General features: G+C 37.0%; 2 protein-coding genes across 7 annotated transcripts in view; both read right to left on the bottom strand.

Annotated features, from left to right (window-relative positions):
* The window catches only part of SLCO1C1 (solute carrier organic anion transporter family member 1C1), a 67514-nt gene extending 57182 nt beyond the window's left edge, over nt 1-10332 (bottom strand). For 2 of the 6 annotated variants that reach the window (XR_004297834.1, XM_032391829.1), the window contains exons 1-3: nt 9858-10275; nt 5415-5569; nt 4099-4240 (exon numbers count right to left, since the gene is read on the bottom strand). Coding sequence is in view for 5 of the 6 variants with exons in the window: in XM_032391829.1 (XP_032247720.1) it covers nt 4099-4240; nt 5415-5543 (271 nt within the window). In the remaining variant the exon portion in view is untranslated. The other 4 variants (XM_032391825.1, XM_032391826.1, XM_032391828.1 and 1 more) reach the window with 4 other exon arrangements.
* An 885-nt stretch (nt 10333-11217) lies between these two features.
* The window catches only part of PDE3A (phosphodiesterase 3A), a 333023-nt gene continuing 328677 nt past the window's right edge, over nt 11218-15563 (bottom strand). Inside the window, exons 17-18 of the transcript XR_004297827.1 lie at nt 11804-11927; nt 11218-11547 (exon numbers count right to left, since the gene is read on the bottom strand). The gene's annotated coding sequence lies outside the window, so the exon portion shown is untranslated. The remainder of the gene's footprint in view (nt 11548-11803; nt 11928-15563) is intronic.

Below are 15563 nucleotides of genomic sequence, written 5' to 3'. Positions count from 1 at the left end.
AAGACATACTGTAAAGCCACATTAATCAAGACAGTGTAACAGTGGTGAAAGAATAGACAAATAGATCAATGGAATAGAATTTATAGCCCAGAAACAGACCTACTTAAATATAGTTAACTGATCTTTGACAAAGGAGCAAATGTAATAAGATAGAGCAAACATAATCTTTTCAACAAATGGTGCTGGAACAACTGGACATCCTCATGCAAAAAAAATGAAGTTAGACACGGACCTTACACTTTTCACAAAAATAAAGGCAAAAGTAGATCACAGACCTAAATTTAAAATGCAAAACTGTAACACTTCTAGAAGATAACTTAGGAGAAAACCTAGATGACCTTAGGTTTGGTGATGACTTTTTAGATGCAATACCAAAAGCAGAATCAGTGACCAAAAAAAATTGGATAAGCTGGACTTCATTAAAATTAAAAATTTCTTTTCTGTGACAGATACTGTCAAAAGAATGAAAAGAAAGCCACAGACTGAGAGAAAATATTTGCATAAGTTGTATCAGATAAAGGACAGTTATCAAAAATATACAAAGAACACTTAAAACTCAACAATAAGAACACAAACAATGAGATTTAAAAATAGGCCAAATAACTTAACAGGTCACCAAAAAAGATAAACAGGTGGCAGATAAGCATATGAAAAGACGTTCAACATCATATGACATGAGGGTACCGCAAATTGAAATGACAATGAGACACCACTACATACTTATTAGAATGGCCAAAATCCAAAATACTAAATGCTGGTGAGGGCATGGAGCAAAAAGAAGCTCATTCATTGCTAATGGGAATGCAAAATCATACAAACACTTTGGGAAACAATTTAGCAGTTTCTTACAAAACTAAACATATTTTTCCCATATGATCCAGCAGTTATGCTCCTTGGTATTTACACAAATGAGGTGAAAATGAAAATATGTCCACACAAAAACCTGAACAGGGATTTTATAGCAGTTTTATTCATAATTGCCAACATTGAAACAATCAAGATGTCCTTCAGTGGATGAATGGATAAGTAAATGAAGGCCTATCCAAAAATGGATTATTATCTGGCACTAAAAAGAAATGAGCTATCCAGCTATGAAAAGACACAGAGGAACCCCAAATGCATATTACTAAGTGAAAGAAGCCAATCTGAAAAGGCTACATACTGTATGATTCCAACTATACAACATTCTGAAAAAGGCAAAACTATGGAGACATTAAAAACATCAGTGGATGCCAGGGCTAGGGGAAAGTTTGGATGAATAGGCAGAGCAGAGGGATTTTTAGGGCAGTGAAAGTAGTTTGCATGATACTGTAGTGATGGATACATACCATTATATATTTGTTCAATCTCATAGAATATACAACACAAAGAGTGAACCTTAGTATTAACTATGGACTCTGAATGACAATAATGTTATTGTAGATCCATCAGCTGTAACAAATGTCCCACTCTGGTGGGGGATGTTGATAATGAGAGAGGCTTTGCATTTGTGGGAGTAGGGTGTATATGAAAAATCTCTGTAACTTTCACTCAATTTTGCTGTGAACACAAAATTACTCTAAAAAACGAAGTTTTTTTTGTCATTAATATTTTTATTATTCTTATGTTAATCACCATACATTACATCATTAGTTTTTGATGTAGTGTTCCATGATTCATTGTTTGTGTATAACACCCAGTGCTCCATGCAGAACATGCCCTCTTTAATACTCATCACCAGGCTAACCCATCATCCCACCCCCCTCCCCTCTAGAACCCTCAGTTTGTTTTTCAGAGTCCATAGTCTCTCCTGGTTTGTCTCTCCCTCCCATTTCCCCCCTTTCATTCTTCCGTTCCTGCTATCTTCTTCTTTTTTTTTTTTTTAACATATAATGTTAAAAAAAACAAAGTTTTTATAAAATCTATATGAAGTTGATTAAATACTAAAATGTGAAAAGCAAAACTTTTCAATATTTATAAGAATATATGGGAAAGGGGCGCCTGGGTGGCTCAGTTGGTTAAGCGACTGCCTTCGGCTCAGGTCATGATCCTGGAGTCCCAGGATCGAGTCCCGCATCGGGCTCCCTGCTCAGCAAGGAGTCTGCTTCTCCTTCTGACCCTAACCCCTCTCATGTGCTTTCTCTCATTCTCTCTCTCTCAAATAAATAAATAAAATCTTAAAAAAAAAAGAATATATGGGAAAGTATTTGAAAGAGAATATTTGGAAATATTAGGAGGTCATGATATAGAAAACATTTTTTTTTATTTTCTTAGCAGCTCTGTTGTTGTCGGAGAAAGACTTTGTTATGAAAAAATACTTGGGAAAAAAATGGAGTGTCCAGTATGTGGACATGAGATAATAATGCCAAATGATATCAGAGGATAAATGAAGTTGTTCTACAAAAAAGAAGAAAGGAGAGCTAGAGACAAAGGTGGGAGTGGGTCCAGAATCCTGGAAGGAAGGAGGCAAAAGGAGTAGTTTAAGATTATGGTCAGGAAACCCACTTTTATTTATTGAATTAGATACACTTTATTGTATCTAATTCAATAAATAACTTCCATCTTTGGAATGGTCTGGAAGAATGAATTTATTCTCAAGATCCTTTGTCACTTCCTGTGAAATATTAGTACTCTCTATCGAATATAGACTCTCTCAAGTTGCATCAGGACGTGGGGACCCAAGAAAAATTTGGACCATATTGTAAGACTTCAGCTCTAAAATGTTTTTATACCATAATCTAGAGTGAGCCATAATTAAAGTATCACTTGATACATAATTTTCTATCTGCTCATTTCTTCTTCTTTCTATGTGATTTAATCTTTCAATCTGTAACAGCTGCCTCTTCATACTGGTTTCTTCCTGTGATTCAGTGTATCACTCTTACCTTGATTCAGTTTAGGGCTATAGATAGGAGAGGCATCAAGGAATACATCAATTATCAAGGCCTATCTAGGGAATTTACACAAGGGAGTGATATGACCAGATGCTTTAGAAACTTGCTACACAAAATATGGCCCATTTACTTAACAGCATCACATCATAGGAGAGCCTGTAAAAAGGCAGTCTTATTCCCCTTCCCAAAAGAATGAGCACCTGCATTTTTTCAAGATTGCCCAGTTGTTTGTATGCACATTAACATTTGATTAGCACTGAGCTAAGTAATCCCATTTTAGTAGGATGCTGACAGATGGATTTGGGAAGAAAACCCTAAATGTAAAAGGTTACCTATTCATTCTTTTCATTCTTTCTGTGATATTCAGGGTAAGAACTGAAATATACAGTATGTATTAAAAAAGTCATTGTTGCAGAGTTGAAAAATATTTCTTCACTTTTCTGAAAGTTTAAGTGAGCTGAACCTGGAGCCATTAGAGATTTTACTATATATAGTAAAGCATATATTTGAGTCCCAACAGGTAGTAAGGACCCCAGAGGCTACCATTCTGTTTACTTCGGTGAAGAATTAAAGCCTTGTAGTTTATCAATTCAGGAAGTTGTACCTGGGATTACACTCCTTAAAGTACTTCCAAAACAGTAACTAAAATCACTTGGTCTTTTCAAGTGCCAAGAGGAAGTCTATAGTCAACTGCTACCCAAAGACATGTGAGAGTAGAATTTTTCTTGCCTGCCTTGCTCTACTGTTCTCGTTAATAGGATTTCTTTCTCTTCTGTATTGACCTCTGGGCAGAAACCCCTTTTATGGTTTCACTTCTTACATTATTACAATAAATATTTGTAGAGCCCATCTGAATTCTTCCAAATTTTGAATCACAGGGCTGTCAGGATATAGGACTCTTCTTGTAACAACACTTCCTAAATACTTCTAACTTAAAATCCTAATAGCACCTCACCCTCTCCTCCAAGAAAGTCTCTCACTCTGATTGGAAACTCTAAATTGTGTGAATCATATAGTGTTGAACACCTGGGGCAGGAAATTTATTGTTGGTTGCTTGGGAAGAACAAATTGCCTCTACTGTTAACATAAGGTCCTAGCAAATTCTGTCTCAACAAGAATTTACAGATAGAGTCTGATCCTAACAGACAAGAGAATGCAGCAAGGATGTCATTTAGTCATGCCTAGAAGACATGTAAAAGTAAAACCAGGCATCAGCAATACCTACCAATTTCAAAACTACCATCAATGACTCCCACCATTGAAGAAGGGATATCAAACCTTCTCTCTATCTGAGTGATGGTGCTCTTCAGATAGCCTTCTGCCAGTGCTTTGGCAAAGTAGACGAAAGACAAGGCACCCAAAAATACCTGGAAAATAGGACAAGTCACACTTAATCTGACTCCAGCTTGACAGGCAAGTGGAAACTTAACTAAATAAATAGACAAAAATGCAAACCAAGAACAATGTAACAAGCTTTCTCTCAAGCATGGGTACAGGCTTACTTCAGCCTCAAGCTCAGGTAGATTGCTAAAAATACAAATTCTGAAACAGATTTCATTCAGAATGTATGTTGAATTCTGTTCTTTCCCTTCTTTTCCCCTCCCCCAAAGGACATTTGAAGGAGTCTTGGCTTTGAAAGGACGATCCACTGTATGGTGAAGCAAAGAGTGGAAGGAGCCATTCACAGGTAAGAAAATAAAACAAGAACCATAATTCAAACACTTAATATATTATCATAAGTCTTGTACTCATGACTGTGGGTTTCACAGTGGTGATGCATGCACCAGCAAGAGACACAATAGACCAAAAAGGTGTAACTACTACCCTCGTGTTTAAGTTCATATTCAAGTTAAATTCATACATTTGAGTATGAATGTTTTTTTAATAGTTGGCTTATGTTTTTTACTAGACCTGAGTCCTTGATGGAGTATCCATAGAGGAGGTTAGCATTTATACGAAAAAACACATATATTTGCTGAGTGAATGTTTGGTACAAAGAAAGAATAGGAACTTGGGAGTCACACTGAGCACCACTTAAAAAGCTCCCCTGCCCCTTGTGTGGCAAGGAAAGTCAAAATTTTCATTTATAAAATGGGAATGATATGGATGTTTTATGGATTAAATATTATAACTATACTTAGCATAATATCTGGTACATGGTAAAAATTGAATAAATGTTAGTTTCTTTCCTCTCTTATTTCAGTTTAAGAGGCGCATTCAAATGAGTCCAGAGAGTAATATTTACTAATTTAACCTACATGGTAGGGAGAGATGGATTTCACTGTCTGGTAAAGTGTAGTTTTAATAAATTGCATCTAAGTTCACTTTTTAAAAAGGGAAAAAAATTCTTGCTTCTAGCTACATATGGGAAATATGTAACTGCACAGAAATATGAATTATGAAATTGCATAGCACACATCTGGATGGAGAGTCAACAACATAGCCTCCACCAAATTCGTGTTCTTTTCCTCCCACCTAATTCTTTGTTACTCTTTCGTTCACTACTTATGGTTGTTTGTTTACCATTTAATTGTTTGTTACCTTCAGTTTACCACAGCATCGTTGTTTCTCCTTTGAGGAAGAATATTCTGTTTTAAAGGAAGATCGCCCGACAGGTTGCATTGAACTTTTGCAGAATAACTGGATATTTTCTTTGGATGAAGTGTCCATTATGAAAATACTCCTTGACTCTGATCCTGTTGAAGTTGATTTCAAAAGTAAAAAATAAAAAAAACCCAAAAAAACAAAAATTAATTTGAATCCACCATTTATTAAATAATGTTTTTATTTCACAGTAGATCACGATGCTGGGGACATGATTTGATGTGAAGCTACCTTATTTTACCACAGTAAATTGGCAAAGTTTTTCAATTAAAATTGACCAGTATATTTGATTAACTAATCCAGCTATGGGGACTCTCTAGCCAGCATTCTTTCCCAATCCCTACAGCTTAAGCCTCATTATGGCAAAGAATAAGTTTAAATGTTGCTTTTGGAATAAATAATGAGGCAGAATTTTGCTAACTTTGTGGTCTTGCCAGCTTAAACTAGAAGCAAGCAGGAAAGGAAGAGGAATTCAAACATTTGAATATTGATTCATGAAAATTAAGTCATTAAAGCCTTTAAATCTATCCTAACAGAATGGGTAGAAAAGACTGATGATGCCCATTGTAGATCCCTGTAGCACACTGCAATTCCTGTAAGTGTGCAGCATCCAAAGAAAGGTATAAATTATGGCAAAAAAAGAAGAGGACCAATTTATGTATCATTTTAGTTTGACAGATATGGAAGCAGCACAATTTGTGCCACAGACTTACATTTAATTCAGGCAAAAATTACTTTAACCTGCCTTGAAGTAAGAAAGATGGCCTCCCTTCCTATGTTTAATTTCCCATCCGCCCATCCTTACCAAGCCCTGGGCAGATCCACATACTCTGAACCTATTTTCTCCCTATTCATATCAGTATTTACATGTCCCATGGCCTACTTCTTTAGGATTTTGCATGGCTCAGTGCCTGCCTGAAAAAGTAATGTAAGTGAAGAGATTAGAAAACAAAATAACTTCTGGATCACCCTAATATTTATCAAATGATGCATTTGCATGTTAATAGAAATCTTCTATCTTTTTATCACACTAATTAAAGGAATAACATTACGAGTAAAATTTAATGTACTGTGGTAGTAACTTAGGCTTATTCTGCCTATCTGCCTTGACTTTATGTAATCCTTTTTTTTTTTTTTTGACTTTATGTAATTCTTATTCTGTGTTTACTAAACCTCATCCTTCACAGTTTGAATTCATAGATAATTTCTCAAAACTGAAAAATCAATTTATTTTGAAATATTTAACTAAATATCAAAAGAAAGACCTGGACAATTAAAAGTGGAGGAGATTCCTCCAGGGAGTAGCAAATGAGTTGAGAAGGGTATATAGCAAGGGCCTGTTTAAAAAAAAAAAAAAAAAAAGATTTTTAGATTATTTGATTTTTAGATTATTTGATACATAAATTTAACTTTTAAAAAATGGGCAAAAGAGAGTCAAATGAAATAGAAAAAAGTTAAAAACCAAAGAACTAAACTAAGCAAAGAGCAGAAAATGCTAAGCGAGATCAAAAGACAAAGACACAGAATATAATATTAGTGAGCTCTAAACATAGATGTTTAAAAGTATAAAACATAAAAATTATGCACAATATATAGAAATAACTTTAAAGTCTCGACCAAATAGATAGTTTTCTAGCAAATATTAATTACCTGTATTAATACAGACCAGAAGAGAAAAATAGCCAAGGAAGACATTAACAAAAATACTCTAAAACGATCCCCTAAACAAAACTAGTAAGGATAGATGATGTAACAGGAGTGCTTTATCAAAGGATATCCTTCAAGGAGAAAATAGTAGGTAACTGAAACATGATAAAAATCTCTATTCATTTTAAAAAGCCACAATTATTTTGATAACAAAGTCTCATTAAGATAGTACAAGAGAAACACTTCATATGAAATTTAGAGATGCTAAAATTTTAAATAAAATACTAGCAAATCCAAATGAATTTATATTCTTTAATTAAGATCTAGTTTAAAATGTAACAATTAATATTAGGAACTTTATTCACCTAAATCATCACATTAAAAATTCAACATGTTATAGAGGTATATCAAAACATCGCATTGTGTGACATGAATTTATACAATCTTTATTTGTCAATCACATCTCAGTAAAGCTGGAAAAAAAAAGGAATTCGAAGTAAAAAATAATAAAATCTCAGTAGATGCAAAACATCAGGTGATAAAATTCAACATCCATTCCTGATTTTTAAAAAAACAAATTCTAAGAAACTAAGGACATAGAAATTCTTCTTTACCATCTATCTAATACCTATGGCCAACGTTGTACATTCACTGAGTCACTGAAACTAGTTGTCCAGAACAATATTTTGTCAGAACAATGAAAAGGGAGTTTGAGAAACACTGGGTTATGCAATGTTAAATAGGTTTCTAACTAAAAGACTACTGAGTACCTTTAATTAAACTGCTAGAGACCCACTGCTAATAATAATAATAATAAATAATAATAATAAGTCAAAACAACTAAATGACCTAAATGTCTAACAAATTATGGTCTTATTCATGCAATGAAATCTTTTGAAGCCATTAGAAATTAGTAAAAAGAAGTAAATATAGCTATATAGACTATGTTTATTATAGAGCTGATTTTTAAAATCTATGGTATAAAACAATATATATAATACTCTATTTTATAAAAGAAGCACACATTTTCACATGTGTATATGCATAGAAACAAAGTTTCAGAAAGTCTTTAAAGAAAAGGTTAACACATTATTCCTGGTTGGTGACAATGCAGATAATGTTTTCAAAAATGTTTTGTGTGTCTATATTTTCTCATTTTTCTATAATGAACATATAAAAATATTTTAAATATTAAAGGTATAAACATATCACCAAGCTAGAAATATATACCAGAAAAATTTTAAATACCTTCAAATTGACCTACTATTTCAGGGGTTCAATATATTATTTCTGGCCAATCATAATAAAAAGCCAGTGGACAACAACATGCAAATTAATTCTTTAATAATTAAATATACTATCACTACACTAAATGTATCTTTAAAAGATTCAAAGGGTGACAACCAGAATGCTGATGCTAAAGAGAAAAACAATCATGTTGAAAACAATATGAAAGACTTGAGACACCAAAACACATTGTCTTCTTATACTTGGAGGTGATCATACAAAAATCACTCTACCTAGAATCCAGAAGTGATAACAAAAATAAGAGAACTATCGTCATCCTAGATGATGTTGTGTTAGGGCAAAACAGCATTCAGCTTAAAACACTGACACTGCAGATTTTTACTGAAAATAGAATTTCATCTTGATGGCTAATTTGCATATCATCTCAAGGATAATATGTTTCAAGGAGGCTATGTTTATGAGCATTGAGCTTTTCATTCCTCTGTGAAAAGAAGGGGAAGGAGAGCTCAAAGACTTGAATGGAAAGATCTTCCAGATTCCCTCTCTCTCCCCCCATTCATTTGCAGTTTCAGAAGTAGAGCAAGAGCACACAGTTATTGAGAACGATTTGCATTTGGCAAATCCTTAATTGTTCTCCCACCACTTGAACAGATTCCACCAGGAAAAGAGTCATGGCAAAGTTTTCATCCAACAGCCTGGGTAAGAGTGTATCTTATTCTGGAGGCCACGGAAAAAGAAGCCAACCAGTTTTTCTCTATTTCTCTTAAAAAAAAAAAAATTGAATTCTCTGTTCATATGGGTTTGAAAATCAATCTCCCAGTCTTTAAAGAGCACAGACAGCCTAGGAAGGTTGTAACTGGATCATGCAGATGCCCTGAACCTCTTGGCCGTGATCCTGTGACATAGATTCCATCCACAGTCAAACCTTAAAGACTGCCAGAGAGCAAGTCAGAAAGCAGCCACCCTCTTCTCTTAGTCATCCACACCCACGCGAGGAAAACCTCTGCACTAGCTTGTCTTCTGGGCACCAAGTAATCTCATGGTACTTGCGAACAAGGAGTGTGTGTTAAGAAAGCTGAACCCTGCCCCCCTCCCCCGCCCCACCCCATACAACTAACTGTTTGTGTCAGATTCAGATTGAATAAGTACTATTTCTGTGCCAGGTGAATGATATACCTTTTGCTAATCCTTAAAACAACTCAACAAGGTAAGCATCAGAATCCCCATTTTATAGAAAATGATACAACTCAGAGTGACTGGTCAAGAACTACCCAACTAGTAAGTTATGAGAGTCAAAATTTGAACCCAGATCTGAGTTGATCTGACTTTAACCAGGGCCCTTTAACCTAACAAGGGCCACAACAACTTTGACGGTGGGTATGGATAAGACGAGTGCCGTGCAGAACTGAAGGGCTGATTAGCCTCTCTCCTATGAGAATCGGACGTGATAGTCACAAAACCGGAAAGCAGAGAACTAAATCTTACCTGGAGGTGGAGATCAAAGACAGCCAATTCCTCCCAATGTGCTCAGCGAGGGGCTGGACCCCACTCCCCACAGATTGAAAGAGGAAACTGGGGTGAATTCTACAGCAGCTCTGAGCAGTTTTGCCAGGTGAGGAGAGCCTGGATGGACACAGACAGAGCAAATTAGGGGAAAGAAAAGAGGAAGGGCATGGTCTCACCCCTGGGCAATTTCGACTCTTTCCTCTTTCCTCCTAGCCTCTTTTCTCTTTCCTCTTTCCTCCTAGTCTGCAGAAAAGCCACTGACGTGCATCTCAGCTCCCCGGGCACAGAGAGAGCTGAAGCTTTTGAGCCATTTCTTTGCAATTTGCTGCAAGTTTAAGGCCACACGTGATAAAGCTTTCTGTATGAGAGAGAGTGAAAGGAGAAAAGACCACTTGTGATCTTACTTGCTGATTCCCAGAAACACAACTCTGCAGGGGGCAGAGGGGAAGGGAACAGAAGCAGGAGGAGGGGCGGAAGTTTGTAACAAAGATCCCTCCTTCTCCTTCCAAAAAGTTTTTAAGCCAGCTGCTCCTTGAGGACATCACTGGGATCCTTCTGTTTAAAAAAAAAAAAAAAAAGGCTCATAGGCTAAATCTCTGCGTGGTTTCTTTTCCCGTTGGGATTCTAGAATCTTAGGGACTGCGTACCAGGTCAGGATCAAGGCTCTGCAGAGTTCTCTCTAGAAAGGGTCAATTCTCAGACACATGATCAGTTGCTCATATCCAATTTATAACGGTCTAATAGAAAAAAAGAAAAACACTGAATTTTTGGCATCCACTTGTTTATTCTATCTAAATTCCAAGGAGAGAGAACTCCTTGCGCTTAAAAATTCTACAATTATAATAAATTCTTTTTCCAAGAGTACCATTTTAGGAGATTCTGAGCAGTATTAGCTTGCATTTGGTTTATAGGAATAAATGAATTTGCTACCAGTAATACCCAAGATCCACCATATTCCTAAATGGCTGTGACTCTGGCCTGGTCACTAAACTTTACTGAATCTCAACTTGCTCTCCATAAAGCAGAATTTTTATTAAAATCAAAACAAAACACATTCATAGGGTTGTTTTAAAGATTTAATGATATGATGTACTCAAAAGTATATTTCAAATAACAAAGCACCAAATGACTGGAAAGTATCATCATTACATGTATAATTTCAGTTCACACAATGGTAAGGATCATTAACCAATAATCAAATATGATTATAAGCACATCTTACTACTAAAAGAAAAAAAGGATACAAGGAAAATAAAGAAAATAATAAATCTTACAAGGAAGCAATGGTGCATTCAGACTCTGAAAGACCAAATATTTTATTTTAGCAATCAAACCAGCCTTTGCTAGTGAGCAAGCATCACAATAGGTCTTACACTTTTTAGTGCGTCTAACAGGTGGCCATTGGTACATTTAAGGGGAAACAGTGTTTACTATCCTCACCGAGAAATGCAGTTCTCCCCTGAGAGTGTAATTTGGCCTACCCCCAATTTGCTCAAGTTCACTCTCTATCATGGTTCCTCTTCTGACCACTTGAGTCCACAGTTCATGCTACAGTTTTGAATGTACATAATACTTACTTTACATAATAGTCAGAGCTTCTCACGTATATAGCCTTGCATTGGACTGTATCCTACTTCCATACTGTAGACCACGGGTCAGCAAACTTTTCCTGCAAAGGGCCAAAGAGTAAATATTTTAGGTTTTGCCGACCATAGAATCTCTATCAAAACCACTCAACTCCGCCATTGTGGTGAGTAATTAACCATAAATGAACGAGTTTCCCAGGGCTGCAATAACAAAGTACTACAACCTGGGTGGCTTAAAGCAGCAGAACTTTATTATCTTAGTTCTGGAGGCTAGAAGTCCAAACTCAAGGTGTCAGCAAAGCCATGCTCCCTCTGAAACCTACAGGGATCCTTCCTTACCTCTTCTACCTTCAGCGCTTGCTGATAATTGTGGGCATTGCTTGGCTTGTAGATTTATCGTTTCAATCTCTGCCTCTATTGTCACATGACCATCTTCTCTTGTGTGTCTCTGTCTTCTCCTGTTCTTAAAAGGACACCAGTCATAGTTTATTAGGACCCATTCCAGTGACCTCATCTTAACTTGATCACATCTACAAAGATCCTATTTCCAAATAAGGTCACATTCACTGATACAGGGGGCTAGGATTTCAACATTTTTTTTGGGGGGGGGGGCACAATTTAACCCAGAACATTCATATTGTCTTTTCTCTCCTTACCTGAGTTTCATGCAATTTTTTTAATCACTCACTTCTATAGCGCAATGGTGCATTCCCTTGTGCATTGGTTAATTTGTTGTTCTTCCTTGGCAAACCATAGCTGGGCTAATTCAACTTCCTGTCTACTCTGTGTTTACATCCAACTATTTTAAATACTTGAAGAAAAACTCATTAACATGCCCTCAGGGCTTATCTTAAGCTCATGACCTCTAACCTCATTGGGTCTTAGAGGCATTGTTAAATATACCTTTTAATAACCTAATCACTTTCCCTTTCTTCTGAATGACTTCCTCAAACTTTTTTTCCCCCCAACTTTCATTATCAACTGATGACCTTGCTTAGGGAACTCACTGATGAAATTCTAAAAATCAGGAAAGAAATACTGTATTCTGCTCTCACCACATTTACTCCCCACCTGCATGTGTATTCATATTGTCTTCTTTCTATTCCTATGGATGTATGGTCCATGTTTCTAAGACTACGCTTTCATCTGTACTCCTTAGCTAAAATTCCTCTTCTCCATTTCTTGTCTCACCAGTTCTGTTTTTTGCTCCCACCATTCTACCACAACTGCTTTTGTCAATAATATCAACGACCTTCACATTAATAAATCCAGTGATCAATTTCCAGGCTACATTTTAATTGATCTATTAGCAGAATTGTATACCACTGATTGTGCCCTTTTCTTTGACCCATTTTTTTTCACCCAGTTTTTGGAACCCCACACTCCCTTACTTTTCCTCCTGCCTCAGTGGTCATTTTCTGTTAATATCCATTGCCACAGCACTGCACAGTTCAGTCCTTGGAATATCTTCTTTGCTCTACCTATACTTACTCCCTTATGACCTCATCCAGGCTTATCACTTAAAGTGTCATTTATAATTTAAGTTGAATGAGGTTAAGAAAAACTTTGTAGTTCCATGTTGGAACTAGGAGTTTTCAGTCTGAATAATACATATCCCAGATCTCTGCACTGAAAAGGCCTAGAAACTCATTGCTGGTGGGAATGTAAAATGGTACACACACTTTGGAAGAGGGTTTGGTGGTTTTTTGTAAAACTAAGCATATTCTTCTCATATGATCCAGCAATCACACTTCTTGGTATTTACCCAAAGGAGTTGAAAACGTATGTCTACTCAAAAACCTGTACACAGATGTTTATAGCAGCTTTATTCATAAATGCTGAAACTTGGGAGCAATCATGATGTCCTTCAGCAAGTAAATAAATAAACAGTGGTCCATCCAGACAGTGGAATATAATTCCATACTAAAAAGAAATGAGCTACCCAGCCATGAAAAGACATGAAGGAAATTTATTTATTTTTTAAAATATTTGTTTATTTATTTTAGAGAGACAGAGAGCACAAGCACAAGTGGGAGGGGCAGAGGGAGAGAGAATCTCAAGCAGACTCCTCACTGAGCGTGGAGCCCGATGCAGGACTGGATCTCAGTACCCTGAGATCATGACCTGAGCTGAAACCAAGAGTCAGATGCTTAACCAACTGTGCCACCCAGGCACCCCAACATGGAAGAACTTTAAATGCAAATTACTAAGTGAGAGAAACTAATCTGAAAAGGCTACATTACATACTGTATGTTTCCAACTTAGGACGTTCTGGAAAAGATAAAACTATGGAGACAGTGAAAGACCAGTGGTGGTCAACGGTTAGGGCTGGGGGTGATGAACAGGCAGAGCACAGAGGATTTTTTAAGGCAATGAAAATACCCTATATGATACCATAATGATGAATACATGTCATGATACATTTGTCCAAACCCTTAGAGTGTACACCACCAAGAGTAAACCCTAAGGTAAATAATGGACTTTGGGTGATTTATGATGTGTTCATAAATAGTTCATAAGTGGTAACAACTATACCACTCTGATAGGGATATTGATAATGGGGGAGGCTGAGTGTATGGGAGCAGGGTGTATATGAGAAATCTCTATACCTTCCCCTCAATTTCATTGTAGGCATGAGCTTCCATTATGTAGAATAACTGTGTGGCCCATATGCCTTCTTTATCTTCACTGTGTTCCTTATCCTACTCATAATTTGCGTAAGACAGAATTATAGCCCCCAAAGATGTCCACCCCATCACCCCAGAAAATTGTAAATACGTTAAGTTACATGGCAAGAGAGACTTTTCAAAATGTAATTCAAGATCTTAAAGTAGGGAGATCGTTTTGGATTCTTTGGGCCCAATATAATCACAAGAGCCTTTAAAAGCAGAGGCCATTCTCTAGCTGGAGACAGAAAGGATGTAGCAGAAGTGAGAAAGTCTTACAGTCTAAGAAGGAATCGTGTGACATTGCCGGTTTAAAGATGGGGCTGGTGAACAAAACAATGCCTGGAGAAAGGAAATGGCCTGAAGAAGCTGAGAGAGGTTCCCAGGGGCCAGCCGGCAAGGAATAGGGGCCTCAGTCCTCTAACCCAAGGAACTCCATTCTGCCAACAACCTAAGCGAGTTCAGAAGCGGATTCTAGAGACTTCAGGGAAGATGGCAAACATCTGATTTCAATCTTGTGAGAGACCAGAAGCAGAGTCCAGCCAAGTCCGTCTGGACTTCCACCTGGCCGAGCTGTGAGCGAATAGGTTTGCATTGTTTGAAGTCACCAAGTTTGTGGTAATTTATTACAGCAGAAATAGAAAACGAATACATCATCGTTAACTACTTCGAAGTCTCTGAAGACTAGGCCTTCTATGAATTCACCTTTAGCATCTGGCAGGGAAAAGTCAGTCAAATTGACAATAGAGCAAGGAGCCGTTGTACCTCCTGAGTGCTAACGACAAAGTATGAAGCGATATGCTCCCCGCAACCCCACCACACACACAAACACATACCCATCCAGCTCTGACTGGTCCCAAGAGGCCAAAAGATCGCAGACAGCATGGGCAGCTGGACAGTTCTTCAAATCTGACAGATTTCAGCAGAAGTGGACCTTGGGCTCCTTTCCTAAGCCAGCAATGATGTCAGAAGGAATGATCAGGACATGAAGTAGCTTCAGGATTAAAGAAGCTTAAATTTATCCTAACAAGCGGAAGATTTTCTAATTATTTAAGAACTGATTTTCTTTCTTTTTTCTTTTCATTGGTTAGGGTGCATCCATATCCCAAGCTCCACCTCATATGGTTTAGCAGGCATAGAGGTGATCTGTAGAGCTGAGCCAGGACACACTGAATTGATCTAGGAGGTTTCTACTGCCATTCCTTTGCTCTGGCCTGAATCTCAGGATCCATTGGAAGATACATATCATCACCTCTCTTACCCTACCATGTGAATTAACTTTTCCTTACCTAAAACAAGTTTGACTGCACCTAATTGCAGGAAGGAGATGAAGGATCAGTCAGGAATAGCCAGATGTTGCCTCCCTTCCACTGAGGACCATAGCATCACTGTAAGAGGATAGCCCTGGGCGAGGGATAAGATTCACATCTCGA

This window comes from Phoca vitulina, unplaced genomic scaffold (assembly GCF_004348235.1).
Source record: "Phoca vitulina isolate PV1807 unplaced genomic scaffold, GSC_HSeal_1.0 scaffold64, whole genome shotgun sequence".
NCBI classification, from domain to species: Eukaryota; Metazoa; Chordata; class Mammalia; order Carnivora; family Phocidae; genus Phoca; species Phoca vitulina.
The sequence above is the reverse complement of the archived record's forward strand: the minus strand, read 5'-3'. Positions and strand labels throughout refer to the sequence as shown.